This window comes from Aptenodytes patagonicus, chromosome 11 (genome assembly GCF_965638725.1).
Source record: "Aptenodytes patagonicus chromosome 11, bAptPat1.pri.cur, whole genome shotgun sequence".
NCBI classification, from domain to species: domain Eukaryota; kingdom Metazoa; phylum Chordata; class Aves; order Sphenisciformes; family Spheniscidae; genus Aptenodytes; species Aptenodytes patagonicus.
This window is the reverse complement of record NC_134959.1, coordinates 5,711,498-5,733,897: the sequence shown is the minus strand read 5'-3', so window position 1 is coordinate 5,733,897 and position 22,400 is coordinate 5,711,498. Positions and strand designations below refer to the sequence as shown.

General features: G+C 40.2%; 1 protein-coding gene across 1 annotated transcript in view; it reads right to left on the bottom strand.

The window, feature by feature from the left end:
* Positions 1 to 327: 327 nt before the first annotated feature.
* The window catches only part of LOC143165395 (polycystin-1-like protein 2), a 42,464-nt gene continuing 20,391 nt past the window's right edge, over positions 328 to 22,400 (bottom strand). Inside the window, 24 exon segments of the mRNA XM_076348817.1 lie at positions 328 to 669; positions 1,514 to 1,645; positions 2,794 to 2,895; positions 4,268 to 4,478; positions 6,145 to 6,305; positions 6,649 to 6,776; positions 7,697 to 7,830; positions 8,916 to 9,243; positions 10,103 to 10,288; positions 11,014 to 11,154; positions 12,586 to 12,682; positions 13,138 to 13,369; positions 14,143 to 14,371; positions 15,365 to 15,581; positions 16,125 to 16,351; positions 16,502 to 16,701; positions 17,204 to 17,350; positions 17,705 to 17,883; positions 18,099 to 18,200; positions 18,426 to 18,656; positions 19,087 to 19,280; positions 19,685 to 19,910; positions 20,582 to 20,716; positions 21,884 to 22,010. Coding sequence (XP_076204932.1) covers positions 559 to 669; positions 1,514 to 1,645; positions 2,794 to 2,895; positions 4,268 to 4,478; positions 6,145 to 6,305; positions 6,649 to 6,776; positions 7,697 to 7,830; positions 8,916 to 9,243; positions 10,103 to 10,288; positions 11,014 to 11,154; positions 12,586 to 12,682; positions 13,138 to 13,369; positions 14,143 to 14,371; positions 15,365 to 15,581; positions 16,125 to 16,351; positions 16,502 to 16,701; positions 17,204 to 17,350; positions 17,705 to 17,883; positions 18,099 to 18,200; positions 18,426 to 18,656; positions 19,087 to 19,280; positions 19,685 to 19,910; positions 20,582 to 20,716; positions 21,884 to 22,010 — 4,177 coding nt within the window. The 3' untranslated portion in view covers positions 328 to 558.

The window sequence follows — 22,400 nt, the reverse complement described above, 5'->3', positions numbered from 1 at the left end:
CGGCCGTTACCGGTGGCCGTTACAGCGCGCGGGAGGGGGCGGCTGTCGCCGGGTCCCCTCAGCGGGCGGCGCGGTTTCTGACCGGGTTTCGCGGTCTCTGGAGAGCCGTCTGGCAGCCGGGGAGCGAACTGCTTCGTGGCCCGCCGGCAGGCCGCTGTGCCGCCGTGCCTGGGGCGGGAGCAGGAGCGGGCCGGCGGGCAGCGCCGGCGGGCACGGGGAAGGAAGGCGGTCCAAGGGCGTCGCCATCTTTCCATGGCGCTTGCTTGGCGGAACGCGGGTGGTTTTAGCCAAACGGTGCAACAAACGCTCAGTGTTTATTAAATACAGATGCTAAGTCTACAGGAAGTACATGCGGGACACTTTATCTTAGATTTAGCATTATTTCTTCGCTAATACTCTGTAATAACATCAGTCAGCAACAGTTTATTGGTTGAACGCCGCAGCATTTTAGTCAGAAGCCACAATAACCTAAATCTAGCCACTGCAGCTGATAGTTAAAAAGTAAATCTTTCACCCACAAAGTGACTTCATTGTGGTTATCATTTAATCGTTGACAGATTATTTCAGTTGATCGTTAGTGACTGGCTTCTCTTCCTTCTTGCATTTAATCCCGAAGAAACTGAAAAGTTTCATTAGCATTAGATCAACAATCTCCTCTTCTTCTGAAGCCTAAAATAATGAGAAGTAAGTTACTCAGATGTGCAGACCAGAAGCAGATACAGTCTCTGCTGAAGCCAGGGAAAGTCACAAGAGAAAATCTCTACTTGAGGTGGAATAAGCCCATTTTCACTCAAAGCAGAGCACAACTAACTGCCAAAGCAAAACATCATGCCAGTATTTTTATCAAGACAAAAGTCCCAGATGAGCATGGGTGAGCATGGACGTTACAGAAGAAGTTGTGGCTCTGTCAAAGCCCATGGAAGTCTTGCTACAGGAACCTGGAGTTCACTTGCCAGCTACCATACAGCTAGTGGTATATACAATGAGCTACCCACCATTTCTAGATGAAGTAAATGAGAAAAATTAAATATATCTTCATTTCTATTGACCATATCCTTCGTTTTCTTTTCCCTTGGCTTTACACTGTAGAGGAATTTCGGACAGTACTGCAGTACTAAGCTGGATTTCACACCATGCTATCAATAGCTTGAATGGGTCAGGCACTCACAGTGACATGCTTAAAAGGAGCTGTAATGTCCTCATGGAGTGAATAGCAGTTTTGGCACTGATTTCAATGGAGCTGGGGCACAAGTCTAAGACTTTTTTGCTGGATTTAGTATGTGAACAGAAGGCTACAAATCAGATCTTGTACTAAATCTGAACAGGGACTCGTCTGAACAGGAATGGACAGCGTAAATCTGGAAAATCTGAAGTGTGCTTTATGAGTAAATGTTGTCTTCTTAAGACTTGGACTGAGTTTACATGGGTTTCATCCGATGGTAGAATACCTAAACCATGAGTAAGCACTGCACAATAAATGTTAAAAACAGCAGGAGAGCTTAGATGAACACACCTGGTAGTGCTTCTGCTCCTCACTAAAAGCAACCAGAATCACCGAAATGAACAGATTCAGTACCACAAATGTCATGAAAATTATGCAGGATCCAATTAAGAACGAGCCTAAAATTGGATTGTAGTCCAAGACCTGTAGTATTAATAAGGTAAGACATCATATTTTGATTGTTAAAAAAACCCAAAAAACCCAAAACAACATACAAGCAGTTAAGGCACAATAAGGAGTTTGTTTCTGAAAATCCCTGTGGCTAATAAATTATTCTGTATATATTATACATGTATATACAAATTTTCTCCTTTAGTCACTGTCCTATGTTGGTATGATATAGTACAAAGATGATAGAATGTTTTATATATATGATATATGAATATGGTCAATCCTTGGGGTTTTTTAAGTGTTTGCATTTGATTGTAAGGGTATGAAAGTTTCATGTGAAAGTTGACAAGTCTGGAGACCTGTTTATCCACAGAACAGCTGAAGCTCCATCATGACTCAGCCTTGAAAGTATAGATGAAATCTCTGTATGCTTTTATTTAGTAGTGTCTTTACAAAGAAACCCAGTCAGACTGTCACGGACACATATCAACTAAGGGTTGTGTAAAAACCCAAACCCCTCATTTTCATGTAAGCTATAACATAGGAATGTATTTTCATGAGTGGGATATAGAGGTGAAAATCTTTATGCCCAATTACTGACCTTCAAAGCTACCCATACCCTGTTGGATCCATGGTCTAAAAACATCCACCAGGGAGGACTTAACTGTCACAGATGTCTGAGAACTAGCTTAATCCACAGAGTCATTCAAAGGATATTGTAATATTTGAAAGAACTTAATGAAAAAGTCAAGAATAATAAAAACAAATGTAACATAAAGTTCCCTTGTGGAAGGCCTTGCCTTTCTTGAGAAGCTGATGGATGTGTGTTCAGAACAAATGCAAGGCATCGCTCACATTTCTGTCTGTAGCTTTCTAAGGAATTTACTCAAAACTTTCAGTAGTCAATAAGTAACACATCTAGTTAAAATGTGAGCACCTTTCTCAATGAAACGTTCATTATGAGTCTACTGATGGTCAAAATGGGATGTGAGATATATTTCACTCGCTGTCTTTTTCTTGTCTTGATGAGAAAAGGTGGCTGCTTTAGGAGCCTGTGGAGCTTGCAAAGTTAGATTAATGTCTAGCACTAATTGAAAGTCTCTATTTGCTGGTTCAAAGCATATTTGATAGCTGAGCTGCTAATTACACAGTGATAAACTTCTCAAAATCAGAGGTGGTACCTCCTCATAGTTGAAGATTCCCAGCTGAAGACTGACCATGGTCTCTGCTGAATCAGAGAGAGTTTTGTAAGAGTAGAGCTTCCAGCCAAATATCAAGTTTGTCTGCAGAGGAAAGAAGGCATATCTTGCGTCATGATCAGAGTACTTGCTGCAAAATCAGCTAATGACTGCTGTATTTAGCCCTCCTAGCTTGTCATCAGAACCATGAAGCTTTTTTTGTGTTTTGGGTTTTTTTTGTTTACAAGCAGGGGAAACACCAGACAAGGTCACAGAAGAAGACTAACCTAGAGCTAAGAACTGGATTTACACTTTCTGAATGTGTAGCTGTAAGACCTTTAATCATGGATATGAGAATGTCTTATATCTGCTCAGCTTGCCACTAGATATGTAAAAAATGTGCAAATACATGACAAAATCATGAAAGTAATTTAGCCCGCCTCCAAGTAGCAGATTTATCCCTGCGTAATTGACCAAATTAATTATAGTCACAAACACTTGCCTTTCAGTGCACAGATCCTTCCAAATAGGCAACCTCCTTGTTTGCCCTCAGTAACCAAGGTGCTATTTTCTTCTTTTATATCTCATGGGCCTAGTGTGTCTGATTTAAAAGGGAGCCGCTGCAGTCTCACCTTTTTCTCCATCCCTCTGCCTCTTTCTTTCACAGTTCCATCACTTGCATGATGTGACAACAGGCTGGGTCATGGAACTGATCTCATCACTTATTTTACCTGTTAAGTTTGTGGCCACACCAGTGCCTAAAGCTACTCAGGTGCTAGAGTGTCAGTGCTAGACGGAGAGATGAGGAACGTGAAATCAGGCAGTGTGAGACTGTGGCAGGTCCAGTTTGTCACAGGACTGCCCTTTACAGGACAGTTTGGCTTTGGCTCAGATGGTTTCCACTTTTTCAGTGATTTTGCAATTGAGATGTGCTGAATTTCCCACATTACTCTGCCAGAAGATTTACACAAAATGTTTCAGCTAAAACAGTAAATATACATAAATAGTTGCAGTCCAATAATTCTTTAATCTCATTAGAATGAAAATATCATTTTATTTGCATAATAAGTATTCCTTTAATAGGCAGTAAAATAATTATTTCCCACTTAAAAACTAGCCAAACAGAAAATGGCACTTGCTGCACTCTCCCCAATTTAAGCTTTATCCAGAAAATTATTTTTCTTGTACTTTGTTCTTTGTCACACCTATTACACACAGAGAATCCATTTCTTTGTCTCAGTGTTTGATTTTTGTACTAAATTTCAGTTTGCAAAGAACAGAGAAGTGGATATTTTAACTTCTCTTTCACTTATACTGAAGAATTGGGTTCCAAGCTGCTAACCTAAGATTTAGATAGACAGCTTTATTCAGCTTTACATTTCAAAGCTATGTTGCTTTCAGCATTCAGAAATAATTCATTTAACCTGACGGTACCTGGATGCAGACTGCAGACAACAGAAACCACAGTGGTACTCACAGCAATGGAATAGGCGAGGAACATGATTGCAATAACAATGATGAATCCAGAGATATCACCCCATGCCCTCCTTAGAGTTGAAGTGATCATGTTTAGTTTAGGGTTGAGCCTCAGGAGATGCCACAGTTTCACTGTGGAGAGAAGCACTAGGAACGCAATCAGGTAGCCAAGAACTGCATCAGCTCTTGCTGTTTCATTAAAGCTTACACAGCTGTTAGAAAAAAAGAAAAGATGTAATAGACCGTGCACACAGAAGCCTTTGAAGTGCATAAATGAGTATGCTGGAGAAGCCAGTCACTCTGTCCTTGTTTTCAAAGGAGAGCTGACTTGAGTTCTTGCTTGAATGTTCCTGTCTGTACTTCTTGCTGTGTGCACACAAAAAGCTCAGTTGTACATGGCAGAGTTTTTTTTATCAGCATTAGCTAGACCTGAGAGAGGGTCTAGGCTGTAGCCCAAATGCTGCTCATTTTTAGCAAGTCACAGTTTAAAGGAGCTAATGCAAACTTACTATCAAATTCTGACCCTTAGAAAGGAAGACAGGTTCTTCTATGCATGTGTAGTTGAAGAGGATGGGGTTACTGGTGCTGCGCAGCTAGCAGGATGCACTAGCTGTGACAGGATTAGCTAATTTCCAACAAGATGTATGAGAAGGTACTGTAAGGAGTGGAGTAAAAAATTGGAGGTTCAGAACTGTGATCGGTGACTGAGGCAAGTCAAGTCTTAATGTTAGCTGAAAAAAACTTGGTAATACTTATATTTACCATTTATAAAGGTAGCACATTGTTTGTACTCATGATCTTGTTGACAACAGAGGTGACCACAAAAAGCTTTTATAAATTGTGTATGCTAATATAGCACGTGACATATACATATACGATGCATGCTGCAGTAGCAAGAATGTAGCTGTCAGATTAAAGGAAGTGTTTGTTCTTTCCTCTCATTCAGCACTTGCAAGGTTGCATCTAGAATACTGAGTCCAGTTTTGGGCTCCCCAGTGCAAGGAGGACATTGAGTCCAGTGAAGGGCCACAGAGATGGTTGAGAGTTGGGGTACAGGACATACGAGAGAAGGACATGGGAGCTGGGTTTGTTCAGCCTGGAGAAAAGAAAGCTAAAGAGGCCTCTAATTGCTGTCTCCAACTACCTAGTTGGTGGTTATAGAGAGGATGTAGTAAGACACGCCCTGGAGGTGCACAATGAAAGGACAAGAGACAACAGCCACAAGTTGCAGCAACAGGAATTCCAGCTGGACATGAAAAAAACTTTTTTTTTTCTCCCACAGTGAGAGTGGTTCAGCATTAGAACGGGGATCCAGGGAGGCTGTCCTCAGAGATACTAAAAATTCAGCCAAACAAGGCCCAGAGCAACCTGATCTAACACCAAAGCAGGAGGTTGGAGCAGAGACCTCCAGAGGTCCTTTCCTTTGTAAATTATCCTGTGATTCTATGACCTCTTTCCTGTGTGACCATTTTTTAACAGATGTTATCATTTTCCATTCTGTATAAAATAAGCCATTATTGTCCTCTAACCAATGGCTTTTTACGACAAAGAACGAGGCAGATTATGTACTGTCTGGATGGATGTGCTGTAGCAGAAAGGCTTGTTGATTCAGAAGAGGGTGATGCAGATAGGGAACTAGCAGCTAGGCTAGGGAACTTAGTGCTCAAGTCTGCTGGATTTTATTAGAGCAATAGCAGAAGAAAATCCTATTGCTGACACACATCTAAGCCCTGAAATACTTACATGCTTCATGAATATATCCATATAGGGGTAGCATTATCTAGCATAGACAAGCTGCTGTCTGGGAAGAGGAAAAATAGATTTGTTTCTGCACAAGTAGCACCAACAAAGGATGCACTAACTAGCATTAGTACTTACTCCTCTTTGTGTTCCTGGTAGTAGCTGATGTCTCGGGTCCCGAGGATCGTCCGCTTCACAAACACTGACAGGGCACTCCAGCTAATCAATATAATGGCCATCTCCAGGAGATTCCATTTGCTGTGGAAGTATTTCCATCTCAGAGTCTTCATCAGTTTTCCCTGTGAAAAGAGGAGTTTTACTGTTTCAGTCTCATGACTCCGTATCATACAATGTACCTCTAAAGATTAGGGCTATCCCCTCTGCAATAAAATAGACTACTGCACATTGATAAAACTACATCTTGCACTAATTTCTCATTATCTTTCTCAAAAGAAGAATTCCAGCCAAATAAAATGTTGCCTTCCTATTATTTAATGCAGATACAGTATCTGATTCAATCTTCCATTGGTGCAAATCATCAGCAGCACTACTGAAATCAAGTAGAGTCCTGAAGTTTTTGTAAGTGAAATCAAAACCAGACACAGGGTGATGCTGTCAGTCAAGCCTTCCATTGGATCTCACCTGTACTATCATGTAGTACACAATAAAGAGGAAATAAATTACTTCTGCTGCAACCACAAATATGTGGAGACTGTTGGTGTATGGGTAAAGCCGGACACTTTGCAGCTCTGCGCTTGTGAAGAAGGCCCCTAAAAAACAAACAATGTTCACCTCAGTGCTCTAATAATTACATCTTTCTGTTTTCATTCAAACAATTTAGTTCACCAGTAAGAATTCCATACTCACATTCACATCAACGTGACACTGAATCCAACTATCAAACTAAGGTTTAGACTTGATTATGTGAGTAGCCTTATAAGTGTTCTTTGAAATTTTCCTCAAATAGGAATTTCAGGCAGGTCGATGGCTTTTAGAGTGCTAGTGCTCTCTTGTATGATAGTATGATATTAATCCCAGCAGGGCAGAGTTTGGATTGGACTACAGCTGCAGAAATGTAGCAGGAGGACCTGGAGGTGTAAATCTGAATCTCATTCTAAAAAGAAAATGAGTTCAGCTTTGTGGTCTGGTTTGGGCATTTTCCAGTACTGGGACAGACCTGAGGGAGGCTACTGCTCAGATTAAATGTTTTACTATGGCTTTCAAACCAGAATCTAGTTTCACTATTTTCCTTGTTGTATCCAGATTATGTATTATATGATTACATGGCTATATATTAGAAGTCTTCTGGAACAAAAAAGACAAGACTCTGTTATTTGTACTTTTTGTCTTAATATTGTATTGATTAGCTGAAATGATTAGGAAACATCATTTTTCTTGTTCCTGTTGTGTAAATTCTGGAGATTAAGTTTCAGTACCATGTTTTCTTCATCAGCAGATGACCACAGCATAAGCAAGCATAAGATATTCCATTACGGTCTGTTTTACTGTGATGCTACATTTTTCCTAAATGGTTTATAAATTTTGCATTGATTCTGTCATTATTAGATTTATTAAAACACTTCTGTTTACTGAATCAAGAATTAGGTAAACACTGACAGCATATAAATCTGCAATCTGTAGTGCACTTCTTGCTGTCTTCAGAAATGTGTAACTTAAAAAAGGTTCTCACCTAAAGCATTGGTTTCAAACATCAGACTTATAATGCAGAACAGGTTCACATTGGCATTGTAGACTGTAAATTCAACAAACACTGCTCTCGTGAAGGTGTCTAGCCAGACGTTGTTGAAAAGGTACTGGAGAGTTCTGCCAAAAAATTTATAGCCAGTGATCTAACTCATACAGGAGAGAGACAGTATCACATGGAGGATAGGAACGTTTGGATATTATCATAGAGAAAGAGTAAACCAGAGGTAAGATGTTCAAGAGGACATCTGGTCTGTCAAGTCTGGATATAGGGGATATTTGTACTATTGGTCTAGGTGGTAAGTTTCTTTTTGGCTCCTCTGGAGAAGCAGGTACCAGATGTTGGCCAGTGCTAAACCTGAGACGCCTCAGGTATCTGATCATTTACTTCATATAGGTTCCTGTACAAATATGGATATCTCTAGCAACATATAAGTTATCTGTAAGTTTGGATCTCCACCCCTGTGGGATACTGCTTCCTGCTCATTTATCTCGGGTCCCTTATCTGCCGAATTCTTTTTGAGTCCTGAGTTTCAAGGCCTCATTTTCTATTATTGCACTTTAAAAAGTATTCCCTGTTACTATTCATATCAACACACAAGAGATTACTTTCAGTACAATTTCACTAATTCTCCTCTTTTAAGGTAGATGAAACAAAATTGTCTGCAAGGATCTAGGGAGTATAAACACTAAAGAGAGATAAAGAAGCTTCACAGATCTTACTACGATATGAAAACAGGCAAGCATATCATAGTTCAAGCATAGTAACAAGATAACATTAGATTAACATAACAAGATTTAGGCTAAAGTATTTCCTCACAACCATTGACATCCCCTTAGAAAATTCAGTATTTTAGAAGTTAAAGGCTAGACTAGATCCAACACTGGATTAATACATTGATAGGATTGTTTTACTAGTTTGTCAACATTATGTATTTCTGCAGCTATGTAAATCTGGAATCCATGCATGTAAGTTAGGAGAAAAAGGTTCTAATTTTGGATCCTGGTTGTTACCTAGGCTGGAGCAAGATGATAGGAGCATAAACTACAATGATGACACCACAGTAGTATCTACAATACCCAGCACAATGCACAGCAGGAAAACTCAGGATGCAATCTGAAATGAGTCTTAAATAGGGCAGAGGAAAGAGCATCATTGATGCTACAGCAGATACACTAATAATTTACAAGAATACAAGTGGTACCTGGAGGCATTCTTGGGATCAGTTCCCAGGTGAATCACGTATCCCCCTCCCCTGTAGACGGCAAGTTTGCCCCAGATGGGGTGCCCTCTCAGTTTGGACTGACTCTGATACTGCCATGCTGAGCTCAAGTCAGAGGAGTTATCGAAGACCGAAGTATTCCAGTGTTCCCCATAATCTGATGTATCTTCTGTTTGTTGGGAATATGGAGCATGGCATTCCTGAATCACACGCTGGAGTTTGGGAGAAATAGGGCAGGTGTCTCCTTTCACTCTTACTTGGCGAATTCGAGCACTACCCACCAGCTTGGAATTGCCATCTGTAATGAATCCTAAATGGGAGATGGAAAAGAGCAGCACTGGCAATATGACAGAACTACTAATAATATTTCTTCATCTCATTCACTGATGCATTAATATTTTGCCATAGATTCTTTTCTAAAAAACACAGTAAGCAAAATAATCATGAAAATTAAGCCCTTGTGTTGTTTTGAATGGAGTTCATAGATAACATCCATAGATAACAGAGTTCAGTATCACTACCTATCTGTATTTTATACAGAAGGAACCTGAGGCCTGGAGGAGAAAAGTGACTTGCTTCGAGTCACACAGTAAAGTAGCTGTATGCAGTGTTCACTTGGCCACAGTTGGTCAGTGCCTGTCATGTCCAATGAACAACTCTGCTAATGTATTTCAGTATTTACTCTTAAACGTGGGCTGGAAAATGGGTCATGTTTATTACTGGATATGGTTAGATAGAAACATGGTGATACTGCATAATTAGCCTTCACATTGACCTAAGCCATGATGCAAACAGAGCTCTCCTGAGGAAAAGGTTTACAGTGCCACCTATCTGCCATTCTTTTTTTGGATTATGGAAAGAAACTTGTGTAAAACTGAGGCATATATCTGAATATCTGGAATAAGTAATGTAAAATGTGAAAAATGTAAAATTACAGTGCAGAACTTTTGGTTTATATTAAAGATAAGGAAAATATCAGGGCACAGTAAACTTGGGGTCAGGCTGTGGGGTTTTTGTTATCTACTAGTATTCATATTATAAGAATCCACACCAGTCTTACGCACTCACAGTCTCTTTCTCGGGTCAAATATGCGTGTGCAAGTTAGGGAGATGTATAAAAGACAATGTTTCAGAATCTAGCAAGCTGAAGTGAAACAATGTGACTGCACCTTTATATGATCCATAAAGATTTTTGACTAAGGTAGTGTTTGCCCACGTGAAAAAATCCTGATAACTGTAGACATCGTGGAATCCATTTGTAAAGATGTTCTCAATGTGTTTGTTTAAGTAGTAGGAATTGGGATCTCTCTGCCCATAGGCAACCAGTAACAGCATCCATAAAAACCCCAGATAGGCTGGAAAAAACAAGAAGAGACAGAACATGTAAGCTCAGAATTAACACTGCTGTTCAAAATAGATTGCATGAATGATTACTGCTGTCATCACTTATTAGGTTAAGGAGATGCTTTGCTAGACTCTGACTGACCAGTGGTAATGAATTTACACAAGCTACTTCAATGTGCTGCTGTTCAAGCATATTACGTTCGGAATACGAGTAGCGGTCAAGAAAATGAGTGGGAAGGCTGGCAGAACACCAATAGTAATGACAGCTTTAAATAAAATGAGTAGTCTAACTTTGTTCCAAGTGAAGCTGAGGTAATTTTTCTATTGTTTTTGGAGGAAATAAAACTGGGGTATAAATCATTATCTATAGATACTATCTGCTTTTAGAAAGATGGCCTCCAAAGATGGCCTCCATCTGCTCTTTTGATTTCAACTTCATTTAACTGTTGACCTCCTCCTTTTACCCTTTCTAACTTTTCTTTAACCTCTCATGTGTCTGTAATGTGTTTCTTTACCATAAAATCAAGCCTCTAACCACGCTTTTATCTCCAGCTAACATTCCCACCTCCTTTCAGCTCCGACTGCCACTGAACAGCCTGTCTCTACACTGTAATGGCTGGCAGAAAGCTGAAGATATGCCAAAACTTTTTCACCCAAGAGAACAATATTTTCACTGATGTAGAAATACTGATGAATACTACTGAATAAAACAAGATAATCTACATATGGATAATACCCAGGATTTCTCTGATGAGAGCAAATGCTTTCTTCTCCTTCATGCAGCTGATTTTCATTTTCTCCACATCAAGTGCAGGAGGTGGCCGGTAAATATTGCTTCTACTGTCCCTTCGGGCTCCAAAGAGAGGGTTTGAATCACCTGTGAGTGAGAGCAGAAAACCCTGGAATTAGTCAACAGATGGTCTACGTCCTGCTTTTTGTGTCTTTGGACGTTATAAGGAAACTTTTTTATTTAATGCTTTCCCTTAGGAAGACAGGGGATGTGATATTAACAATCAGTATAGTAAGGCAACAGTGGGGAGGAAAGGAGCTCACAAACACAGTGTGTTAGGTTTAGGCCTAGGTGTAGTCCAAGTGTCTCTCTCTAGGCTGAGCATCTCAGAAGGTGATGTATTCAGAGCCCGAGACTGATCAGGGAGGAAGCTGTTGATCGGGATTCTTTGCTGTGCCCTAGGACTCCTGTCTGTTGCTATGAGCTTTTTTTAGACATGATTGTGATTGCAGAAGCCACTGTTTGGTTTATGGGAGTAATACAGATAATTGTGGTTGTGGAAAACAACGTATACTGAGGACTTTGATATCATAAGACTTAAAGGAGGTGGGAAATTTCCTTGAGAGAGAACTTGAGTTTTAGATAGGCTTGTCAGATAAAGGTCTACCAATCTAGCTGAAGAGTCCATTTTGCACTGGGTCATGTGTTTATTTTCATTAGGTTGCGAAATAGTTACAGGTTTTGTTTGCAAGCCATGCCATGAATACTGAGATGTCTGCACAGAGCTAAAACAAACCTCCCTGTATATCTGATTTTTCTTATGTCTGATGTGACAGCTAAAATATTTAAGCATGCTTACTGTATACTAATAGCACTGATTCATTAATTTTGATTATAATGGCTTCAGTCAGTTTGCCACTTTTTATTATTTTCTTTTCTAGATGTTCCTTGAATGTTGACAAACTGAAAAGTGATTGGCTATCCACTTGTACAATTCTTGATCTAGTATGAAACAAGATAGGAGAATACTTCTTTTTTCCTGACATAGGCAAGCCAAGGATGGAGGGGAGGAAGGAGTCAAATATCAGTATCCTGGCAGCAAGTAGATCCTCAATAACAGGGGCAATCTTACAACAGGACTAGGGGAGATTGTGCATGTATATATATTTGCAGAGGTGAAAACATATGGAAAAAGATAAACAAGGAAGTATTGTTCTTTTGATCCAGAACTACTTCTCTTTTATCTTTTTGATCATGTGGTCTCTTTCAATAAGTGTTCTGCAAGATTTATCCAACCTAAACATACACTGGTCTTTATATTTTCTCCAGCTGGCACAAAATCAGTTATTTAGGTTTCCACTTCCACCTTGACCGTGGGAGTGCTAATGGGTAGGCACATAGTCACAGCACCTGTGGATTTAGTGATTCCTGCTAACCTTGTCAGCTAAGATTTAGGTATATAAAGATAACTAGTGAAGTTCTCAGTTGAGCTGAGTCACATATCTGTGCATAAAGCATTCCAAAAGCTTGGAGAACATTTCACTTTCTTTAATAATTTCTCACTTTACAGACAGTTACCTGGTGCAGATAAAGGCCCATCGATAGCTGTGTTTTCTTCATCCTCATGTTCCACCTTCTTCAGAACCAGAGCAAAAAAAGCAGCAAATCCCAGCACCTGGAAAGAATTAGCTATAGACTCACCATATGCCCATTTCATACAAAGAAGCTCAGGCTTTGACCTGGATCCCTTTGGATCCAGGCACTGCAGGAGAGCAACTGTGCTTTGGCTTTGTTGAACTCATGCAGCTGAAGCTCATAAACAAGAGAACAACGCACAGCACTGGGGTCCATCCAGCTAAACTGATTTTGCCATATGACACACCTTCCCTGGTCAGAAACCTCATCACCTATTAAACTCTGACAAAACAAGGGAGATGAAACTAATGGACTTAATGTCAACAAAAGACAACAGAACTCTGTAAACCACCTGCTAGCTCTTGTTTTAATGGCAAAGACTTCTCATTTTACCTGTTAAATCCTGTGGTTCTTTAGAACACATTACATTGTCTTCCTGAAATGATAGTAGAATGAGTTTGTATTGGCCAGTGGTTGTATTTCAGAGGATCTCACCTTTAAGGGCTGTGTGATGAAAAGACTTTCCAGGAAGGAGATGGCCATGGAGATAAGCCACTTGATGGAGTTCTCCTTGCCATAATGCAGCCCATAGAGCATGGTAAAGAACCCAGATACACCACTGGTGGCTGCAACAAGGAACCAAGCAATGAACACAAACCACCACGGCAGCCCTTTAGAAGAAGAACTTTTCTTGCCATCACCGGAGAAGCTTGGAGTAAGGGACCACCTTGAAAGTCAACCAGAAGAGAAAAAATCCGTCTGCAGTGGAACAGAAGCCAAAATCGCAGTCTTCGGGTTCAGTGGGGATAGGCAACATCTTATGATTTAAAATCTCAATCAAAATATTTTAAATTATTTTAACTAATGCAGTTATATAGGATATATGGATAGCAAAAAGTACAGTGAGCAACAATATGAGGAAGTGTGCAGAGATCAGCTAAAAACAGAACAAATATGATGGGCTTATTTACTCCTCAGTTCATGCGTAATTGAACCTCCAGTAGAAATATTGACAAATAAAACCATGAGTGCATTTTAGCTGCTGGATACATCTCTTGTGATCACCATAAAGGCCAGAGAGAGAATTAGTGGTATTGTTTTTAATACTTCCAACTTAATTACCATATTTCACTGAAATATTTTGTCTGCTTATTAATTTTTCTTTATCCATACATTTTAAGAGACGTCTGAGACTTTGGAGCTCAGTGATTATCTCAGCCCTTTACTATCATGTGGCATTGTATTGTAAAATTCAGTTTTGGAGGCAAAAATGACAAAGAGCAATGATCTGTCATTATTGCTTTTGTGTGCAGTTTGCAGTGCGTTGAAATTTCTTTGTTGCTCCTACAATAGTATAATAGTAAAACATGTTTCTACAGCTATAATAATCATTATCTAGCACATATTAAGCAGTAATTATTTGGGCTCCATCATCCTGACCAGTTTTGAATTCACGACTTGAATTTACTTATACTGAGAATGAGATGAGAACTAGGTTACCTCTCACTGATGGACGCTGATGAGCAGATCCGGTTCTCCAGGAGGTTCTTCATGTGCTGAACCTGACGAACAGCTTGTGTGTAACTCTGAGGCATCTGAAATTTATGGGGCCCCAGTAATTCCAGCTCCATCTCTACATGCTGGAGTTGCATGTACAAGCAGTGATTGTAATCGCTGTATTTCAGTCGCTCACACATCCCCTTCTCTGGAGTTGGGACTCTTGTTTTTTCTGCAGGTAAAGAATGATTTATTTTTTTAAAAAGAAAATCAGCATAGCTATCCCTAGATTAAAATACTGTTCAGTACAAAGGTTATCAGAACTGAAGCTCAAGCTTGTGAATGTGACAAAGTGAAGAGTAACATTGGAAGGGACATGTAAAAGCAACTTTAATACTAGAGCTTTAACACTTTTCTGCTGGAATGGGCTGGAATTGTTCCCAGGAGGCAACTTAGTAAGACAGAAGTCCTAAAACCTTGATAGAGCAGTCAGATAAGATCAAGTGCTAATTTGTTCATAGTTTACCTGTGCAATTAGTAGTGTGGTACACTCATTGGAAAAGCCAAATGCAAGTCTTAATGAAATCAGTGGGATTGTTTACTCATATACTGTTGTTTAACTAAAAATAAATGAATGCCTAAGTTAAGAGTCAGACTGAAAGGAACAATAGCACAAGGCCAAGAAGAAAAAAAGGACAGGACAAAAAGACTGTGAAACAACTGATATTTGTGAGTCTTTATGCTATTAGATACTGATCCTGCTCCCAAGCCAGGCTGGTAGCTAACATTTAATTCTATAGCATAAGAAATAGAAGTTTCACAGTGTCTTTACTCAGTTGGGCACTCAGTGGTGCGCAGTGAAAGGACAAGAGGCAACGGGCACAAATTAAAACATGGGAACTTCTGTCTGAACATAAGGAGAAACTTCTGTATTGCGAGGACATTTGGACACTGGAACAGGTTGCTCAGAGAATTTGTGGAGTCTCCATCTTTGGAGATATTGAACATGTGACTGGACGTGATCCTGGGCAACCTGCTCCAGCTGACCCTGCTCTAAGCAGGGTGGTGGACTAGACAATCTCCAGAGATCCCTTCCAACCTCAACTATTCTCTGATTCTGTAATTGCCTTTGAGTCAGAATGTAAGAAGAGCTTGGGTCATCACATCCAGCGTTACCATCATTTCCACTACAAAGGTTTCAGTAGGCATGTCACGTGTTGTTTACCTTGTATATCCGTAGCACCTAATGTGACAATTATAGGGTCATCCTTCTTTTTGCTCTCATCATAAAACTCTTGCCCAGCTCTGTTCTGCTGGCAGATGATGTCCTCAACCAGTGCCAAAAGTGAGTTGATGTTAGTTGATTTTCCAAGATCTGATACTGAAGTGAGAGATGGAGTCTTCAGGGCTTTAAAGAGTGAGTTGGCAATTCTTCTTATATCCTAGAAAAGACAGCAGCAACACAGCAGTGACTCTGGCTGCTGTGACTTAAGCTGGTGTGATCTGAAGGCACCACTGGCTGGGAGCTTCACCAATTGCTAAAATCTCCAGAATGGATAAGGATAGCATATCCTACAGTGCTGGATGTGACAGGCAGATTTCAATGAGTTCAGCAAGACTGCTTTCAGGATTCAAAAATACAGCTTACCTGCCTGAGGACCGAAGCTGAGAAAGACGGGGTCTGTGGTACCTTTTATCTTCACTGTCTTGCTTAATGTTTGCTTTAACCCCTGAACAGTGATTTTGGTCGCTGATAATAATTGTGCAAGGGCTGGGATGTACATAGGCAGATCTTAATGAAGTTGGGGATTCCATGTAGATGGGTAAATCAGTGCTTTGCACCAGTGCGTAATTGGCTTTTCGCTTCAGACAAGCTGAAGGGCATCTGACAGGGAAGATTTCTGCTGTTAAACTGGGGAGGTCAGGTGGTGCATGGCAGCAGAGGGCAGTGCAGGACTCACTGGGGAGCAGCCACAGGGACTTGCCTTTATCACAGCCTCTGGAGTGAGTGAGACAGCCTGGGTGACCTGTGGGGTGGGAGGTAGGCTTGGGGACACTCGACCATTCTTTCCCAGCTTCTTCTCTCTCCCCTGCGTGGCTGGCCGGGATCGTATGTTCCTGAAGATCTGCACAATGAGCAGGTTGATGGGGAACATGAGGAGGGAGCTCTCAAAGCCAATCATCACTTCCTGCCATGTGAACTCGATCTTACCTGTCAAGATCAAACAGAGGGGAGGAGTAAAAATAACCCCAGGAACCATCAGATCTCTCTTTTGTGAAAAAGCCTATTTGTTCAACTGTTCTGCTTCTAGATTCTGCTGTCTCTCTATTTCCCTGCCCAAGCAATGGTGAGGATTGTTACCCAAATCCATTTTCTGCTCAGCTGGATCCTTTGGCACTCCCCAGAACATGATGCTGGTCAGCATGGTGCAGAGAAGCAGTGAGAAGCAACATGACACGCGCTGGGCTCGTGTGAAGGAGCTTCGTGGGGAGCGGCTGAAAACCGAGTACCAGATGTGCCCGTCCTGGAAACCCTTGGAGGTCTTCATGAAAAACAGATTGCTGGGAAGGAGGAGAGGGAAATCAAATGGATACTTAGAGAGGAGAGGGAAGAATAAAGCTGTAGTTCAGGGTCCTGACCTGTTCATGCTTCTAGGCACTATCAGAAGAAATAATAACTATGAGAAATTACCAAATATCATGGCATGGAATGGTCATAGCTACTTACATCCTTTCCTTCTGGCCACACCATGGAGGGAAAGCTAATCATGAGCAGTTTCTATATAAATTGTTAGGGAAATTCCACATAGGAGAAGGTGCTTGGGTTTCTGTAGGTCTTGTCAGGCTATCCTTCTTTAGCACCAGTATTTCCAGTGTGGTATTACTGTTAGGGTAACGATTAGACTTACTTAACCTTCCTCTTTTCCTTGTTCAGAGCCCTTTGAGGGCAAGGGAAAGACCTCCCTCGTTTTCATTTTTCTCTAGGGGTTTGATCTTTTTTGCATACTTGCTTTTCTGGATTGATTGCTATCAAGAGTAAAAAAGTCCATAAAATAGAAGGTACCTGAACTGCTTCATGTCCTGTTCTGTAGCTACTGGGAACACTTTATCTAGGACACATTCTCCAATATCAACGGCTAGCCAAGAGTTACAGAGGAAGTACCATTTCTGATCCCCTGCAAGGTCATGGACCAATACTCGATTCACATACCTGTTGGAAAAACAGACAGGGCACATTCACATGTAACTGAGTGGTATGAAATTCAGGACTCATCAGGATTATGGAGGACAAACTCTGGCCTTCAGCTTCTTAGGTTGTGTCTAAGCTGTAAGGCACAGAACACATCCCATCCTGTACTGGACACAGGATATGGGAAGCACTCCTGGTCCTGCAGTTTAGATTATGATTTGATCTGTTCATCTGCAAAAATGAGAAACTGTCATTTCTTTCCTTTCTAGAACTGTAGAAAGGATAATTTTCAAGTGCTAGAAAAGGAAAACTATTATCATTATTAAAAAAAATTTGTGAATCTTTACTTCCCAGGATTTCCAGATCTCCACTTACCAGGATGGACTGTCCCCTGAATTATCATGCCACAATCTAATACTCTGCAGTTCCCCAAGAGGGAAGAAAGTACAGAGTAGGAAAACATCCACTCCTCCACGTTCAAAGACTGGTGTATCAGGATCAGTTAGGTGGTGTGGCTCACTCTCTCCTTCTAGTCCATAGAGGGTGAGAGTCACCTGGAGAATAAGATGGCAAAAAGAAGACTTGCACATCTCGATCGTATGTATGATTATTCCTCTGGCATACTCTTCCTGCTTTCATCAAATCTAAGGACTTTCTGACTTAGATGTTGCATTTGAGCTGTCCTGTTTAATAGCCTCAGGTGCTCCATTATTCATCCAGTTCTCCAAATGAGTGCATAAACTCTCTTACCGCACAGTGCCATTGATACCTTGGAGGTTGTGGCTGCCCCACGGCGGTGTCCTGTAAAAACTGTCACAAGATAGCGATACTGAGCAAAGGGGTCATTGTCTTCCAGTACTGTGATTTTCACCTGCAGAGTGACACAGTACAAGCGGTGTGTTAGCTGTTCTGTAAGTATGGATTCCTTAAAGCTGTGGATAGGAATTTGTCATCTTGTGAACAATGCATATACTTACCAGTAAACAGAGAGTTACAGGAAAGGGGGTAGGATTGGTTGAAGACTTCCTATTAAAACAGACTAGGCAAAATGGGAATTGGCCTAAATACATTCAGTCTTTATTAGCTGAAGACTTACTTTGGCATCATCCTGGATGTCTTTCCTTCGAGCCCAAACAACTACAAGCACATATATCAGAAAGATGCATCCTACAGTTGTCACCACCACAGGGTTGTCCACAAATGTACCAAATAGCTGTGCAGTTTTGCTAACATCTATGGCATTGGGTATGACGAAGAAGGAACTCCCAAAGAATGTCAGATGGTTGCAGAGGCAATGTGTGCTTCTAGGATTTGTTTTTGGTCCTACCTGAAAACCAGAAAAATTTCCTAATAAAACATTTTGCTTCAAAATATTAGATAACTTACCAAGCAAATGAAAAGACAGTGCTGAGATTGGTAAGTTAGTGTGGAGAGCTGCTATACAGAAAAGAATTGTTCAAGTTCCAATAAGGAATATTAATTCTAATGTCTAGCCAGAAACGGGCATATATAATACGCAATATAATACAGCCTTGTCAGAATGCTTCCATTTCTTTTTATATAGAAGCTCATCCCAAGAAATTGAAATGGAAATGTCATTTGAAGCTTAGTCCGGTATGACTAAACTTGAGTTTATTAAAACATCTCAGAATGATCTTGTTTTATGGTGTGAGTTCAATGCTACCATTTTACTACAAGTTATGAGGGCTGGCTTTGAAGTATATAATATAAACATTGTTTTGTTTCTCTCTACTTACATGACATCCGTAGCTGTTCCAGTTCCCCTGGTGCTCATCCCAAAATACACAACGGGATGCGAAGCAAGTGACAGCTATAGTTAGCCTGTCATAGACTGTGGAATCTAGTCCCATATCTTGTAAAACGGTGAAGTAGTAGGTTCCCTCTCCAAAAATGAGTTCTTCTGGGCTAAGAACCCAGGTGTTTGTCTCACCTTGAACATAAATATTTTAGTTTCAATGTGTATATAGAAATGCTAATTCAGAAGTATGCAGCTGTATTGCATATAATCGAATAAACAAACTGAAGAAACAGGTATGAAATCATTCTTAGCAACTCATTGTTCAAAGCATCGCACTCTGCTCCTGTTAGTGAACACTGTATACTAGAGATTGGAACCCTGAAGCATGACAAATTGAAACTCCTTTGAGAGGTTTCTTTCCAGTTAGTCATCTGAACTCATGGTCAAGGCTCATTCTGCAAATACGCATGTGCAGAAAAGTTGTGGATGAGCACTCCCCATACTGACTGCCCATAACTTGCTGTGGGTGGTGAAAGTCTTTTGGTTACATAAGCCCAGAATGCACAAGTTCGTGGGTCACTAACAAGTTGTCTTACCTCCAGTAGTTTTCTTGCAGAACAGATGATTTTTCATATCATAGTTAGTTTCATTTGGACGATAACTGTATCCTAAGTAGAGTATTAGTGGAATGTCATGTTCAGATTCCAGGTGGATCACTATAGATGTGTTTTCTGAGGTGACATTGACTTGGAAAGTGCTAAAATTGCCCAGATTCAACAGAATCTTGTCTTCCTGAGTTGCTGAAAGCCTTGGTAACATTATCTGTTTTTAAACAGAAAGACATAGCTTTAAATAGAGCAAAGCGTCTTGCTTCTATTATCTATAAGCACAATATAGCCACATGCTAGATGATGTTTTTTCATAACATAGGGAAAGCATGGCCAGCATAAATATTGGCTTCAAGGTAATTTTCTTGATACTGCCAGCTAACCTCTGAAAAGTTCATTTGAAACCTATGTAAACTCATCACAAAGGCTGTGATCCTTGGTGCATTTCTGAATGAAGAGCTGAGATTATAACTGAAACACTGGCTACATGAAGTGTGTATATGAACAATTTAGATGTCAGCTTATACATGGGCTAGGAAGCCCAAACAGTAGTAATACGAACATACAGTTGTTGGATGATGAAATCAGACATTACATTGTGTTTCGGGATGACTGTAATCTGGAGTCTTTTTCCACAACCATTGATTAGCATTCTCACATCCATTTAAATGAAGAAGATACCTCTTTTTTAAGAAAAGACAGAAATATTTGTTATTTCATTCTTCACATGGCACAAACCCTCCATCACAAATGCAGACACCACAATCCCATCATATAATGTAATGAACACTACCACCATCTCAGAAGATGAAAACACAAATAGCTCGTTAACAGAGAAAGAAAAAACAGGGGAAGAGGGAGAGGGATAGAAAATAGTGAGTTTACCTCAATGTTTTCTTTGAGATTGCTGACTGGTATGATCAAGCCATCCAGACCAGTAAGACTTAGACCTCCCACTGTTCCACTGATGTCAAAACTGGTGTCACTGGAGACAAAGGGATTCACGGCAAAGCTCACCATCTATTAGCAAGACATTATCAATCAGTTTTGAGCTATTGTCAATATTTCATTATATTCACCCTCTAAATTTCTGAATAGTGAAAGCTTGAGCTCAGACCCAAACAGTACTCGACTTAAAAGAAGCCTGCATAGAGATTTATGTAAGAAGCTGCTTTATCTTTAAGGTAGGTCAAACACAAACCTTGAAAGTGATTTTGATTCTGAAATGTGATATGTGTACAACAATGTTTATTGTTTCCATTCATTGTAACCCTTTTGCCTTTTGGACACCAGATATCAAAATGCAATTGCATAAGCCTCTTCCAAAGTAACTCCACCAAAGCTAGGCTGTGGCACCCCTCTTGGAATTAAGAACAGAAGTCTATTTCCACTATGATTGCAATGCACAGAAGAGTATGTCAGAGTTGTCAGTCCAATGAGAGGATTCAGGAGCCTCTCCTAACGCTCAGGTAAGACAATGGATGTATTTCCACTGGTTTCAGTGGGCTCTGGACATTTTTTAGCAGAGCTGGAAAAGACAAAATGAAAAAATGTATATATTTTGCAGGTATTGTAGGGGTTTCCTGAGAGTGAGAAATCAACAGAGAGGCCTTTAGAAAATTTATTATAAAAATATGACAATAATATGCAATCTATTGTTCTGAGGGAAAAAACACCATATCCTAATTCAGATGAGGGATGTGTTATCATCAGGACATTCACAGGCCTTTTGTGTCCTGCAGGATCTGGGTGCCTCAAACTCATTTATTTCTAGCTGGGATGAAACAGGACTGCTGCAGGTTAGTTTTAATGGTGATATGAACTCTGAGCTGTTGCATCCTCCTCAGAGCATTAGATGTATACAAACAGCAAATAGATTTATAGGTATTGATTCATTCCATTGCCTTCTCTAGCCATGCAAGTATGAATCAGGAGTGTATGTGAGGGACCGATGGGATGGGAAATTTAAGCTTTCAGTCCTCCTTAGCTTGCTGAACCAATCTCATGCAATTAAGATAAGTAAAGGCTTCTTTGACCAAAAATAATTCAAATTATTTTCTTGGCATGACAGGAGGGATGACTTGTGTGCTTGTGTATTCATTGTAAAAGGAGGAAAGATTCTAAAACCACTAGACCAAGAATGTAAGTTGTGTATCAGATTGAGTCAGATAAAAGCTGTTTACTTGCCCTTATATCCACTGTTTCATCATCAACTCCTGAAACACTGAGAGAGGAAGCAGGTGGGAGAGTGAAACTGGCAGAGCTGGAATTGGAGATATTAATGGATGTGCCATCCATGTTTTCTGTTTGTAATCTGTCCAGTTAGGGTTAGACACAAGCAAAACAGAATAAAAGAGAAATAGAAAAAAAACCAAAACATGAAAACAAAACAGAAGGAAACATCAATAGCATGGACTTCATATCTAGAGAAAAAGCTTTCTCACTTCACGAGTATAACTTAGCTGGAAAACTAATTGTAACTCTGCCAGTAAATACTCTGTACATTATCTGTCCCTGACGTAGTACTCCACATAACACTACCATAGAATCATCAAAAAAGGGATGGAATTGGTGTATCTGGATAGGAAGTTGTACCCAACTAGGTGTACTTGTGTGAAAGACATACCTGATTTCTGTGTCAACATGCTCTTGATTTGAATGCACAGTTAAATGTGGATGAAAACCAGGCTCTTGGGGACCAATT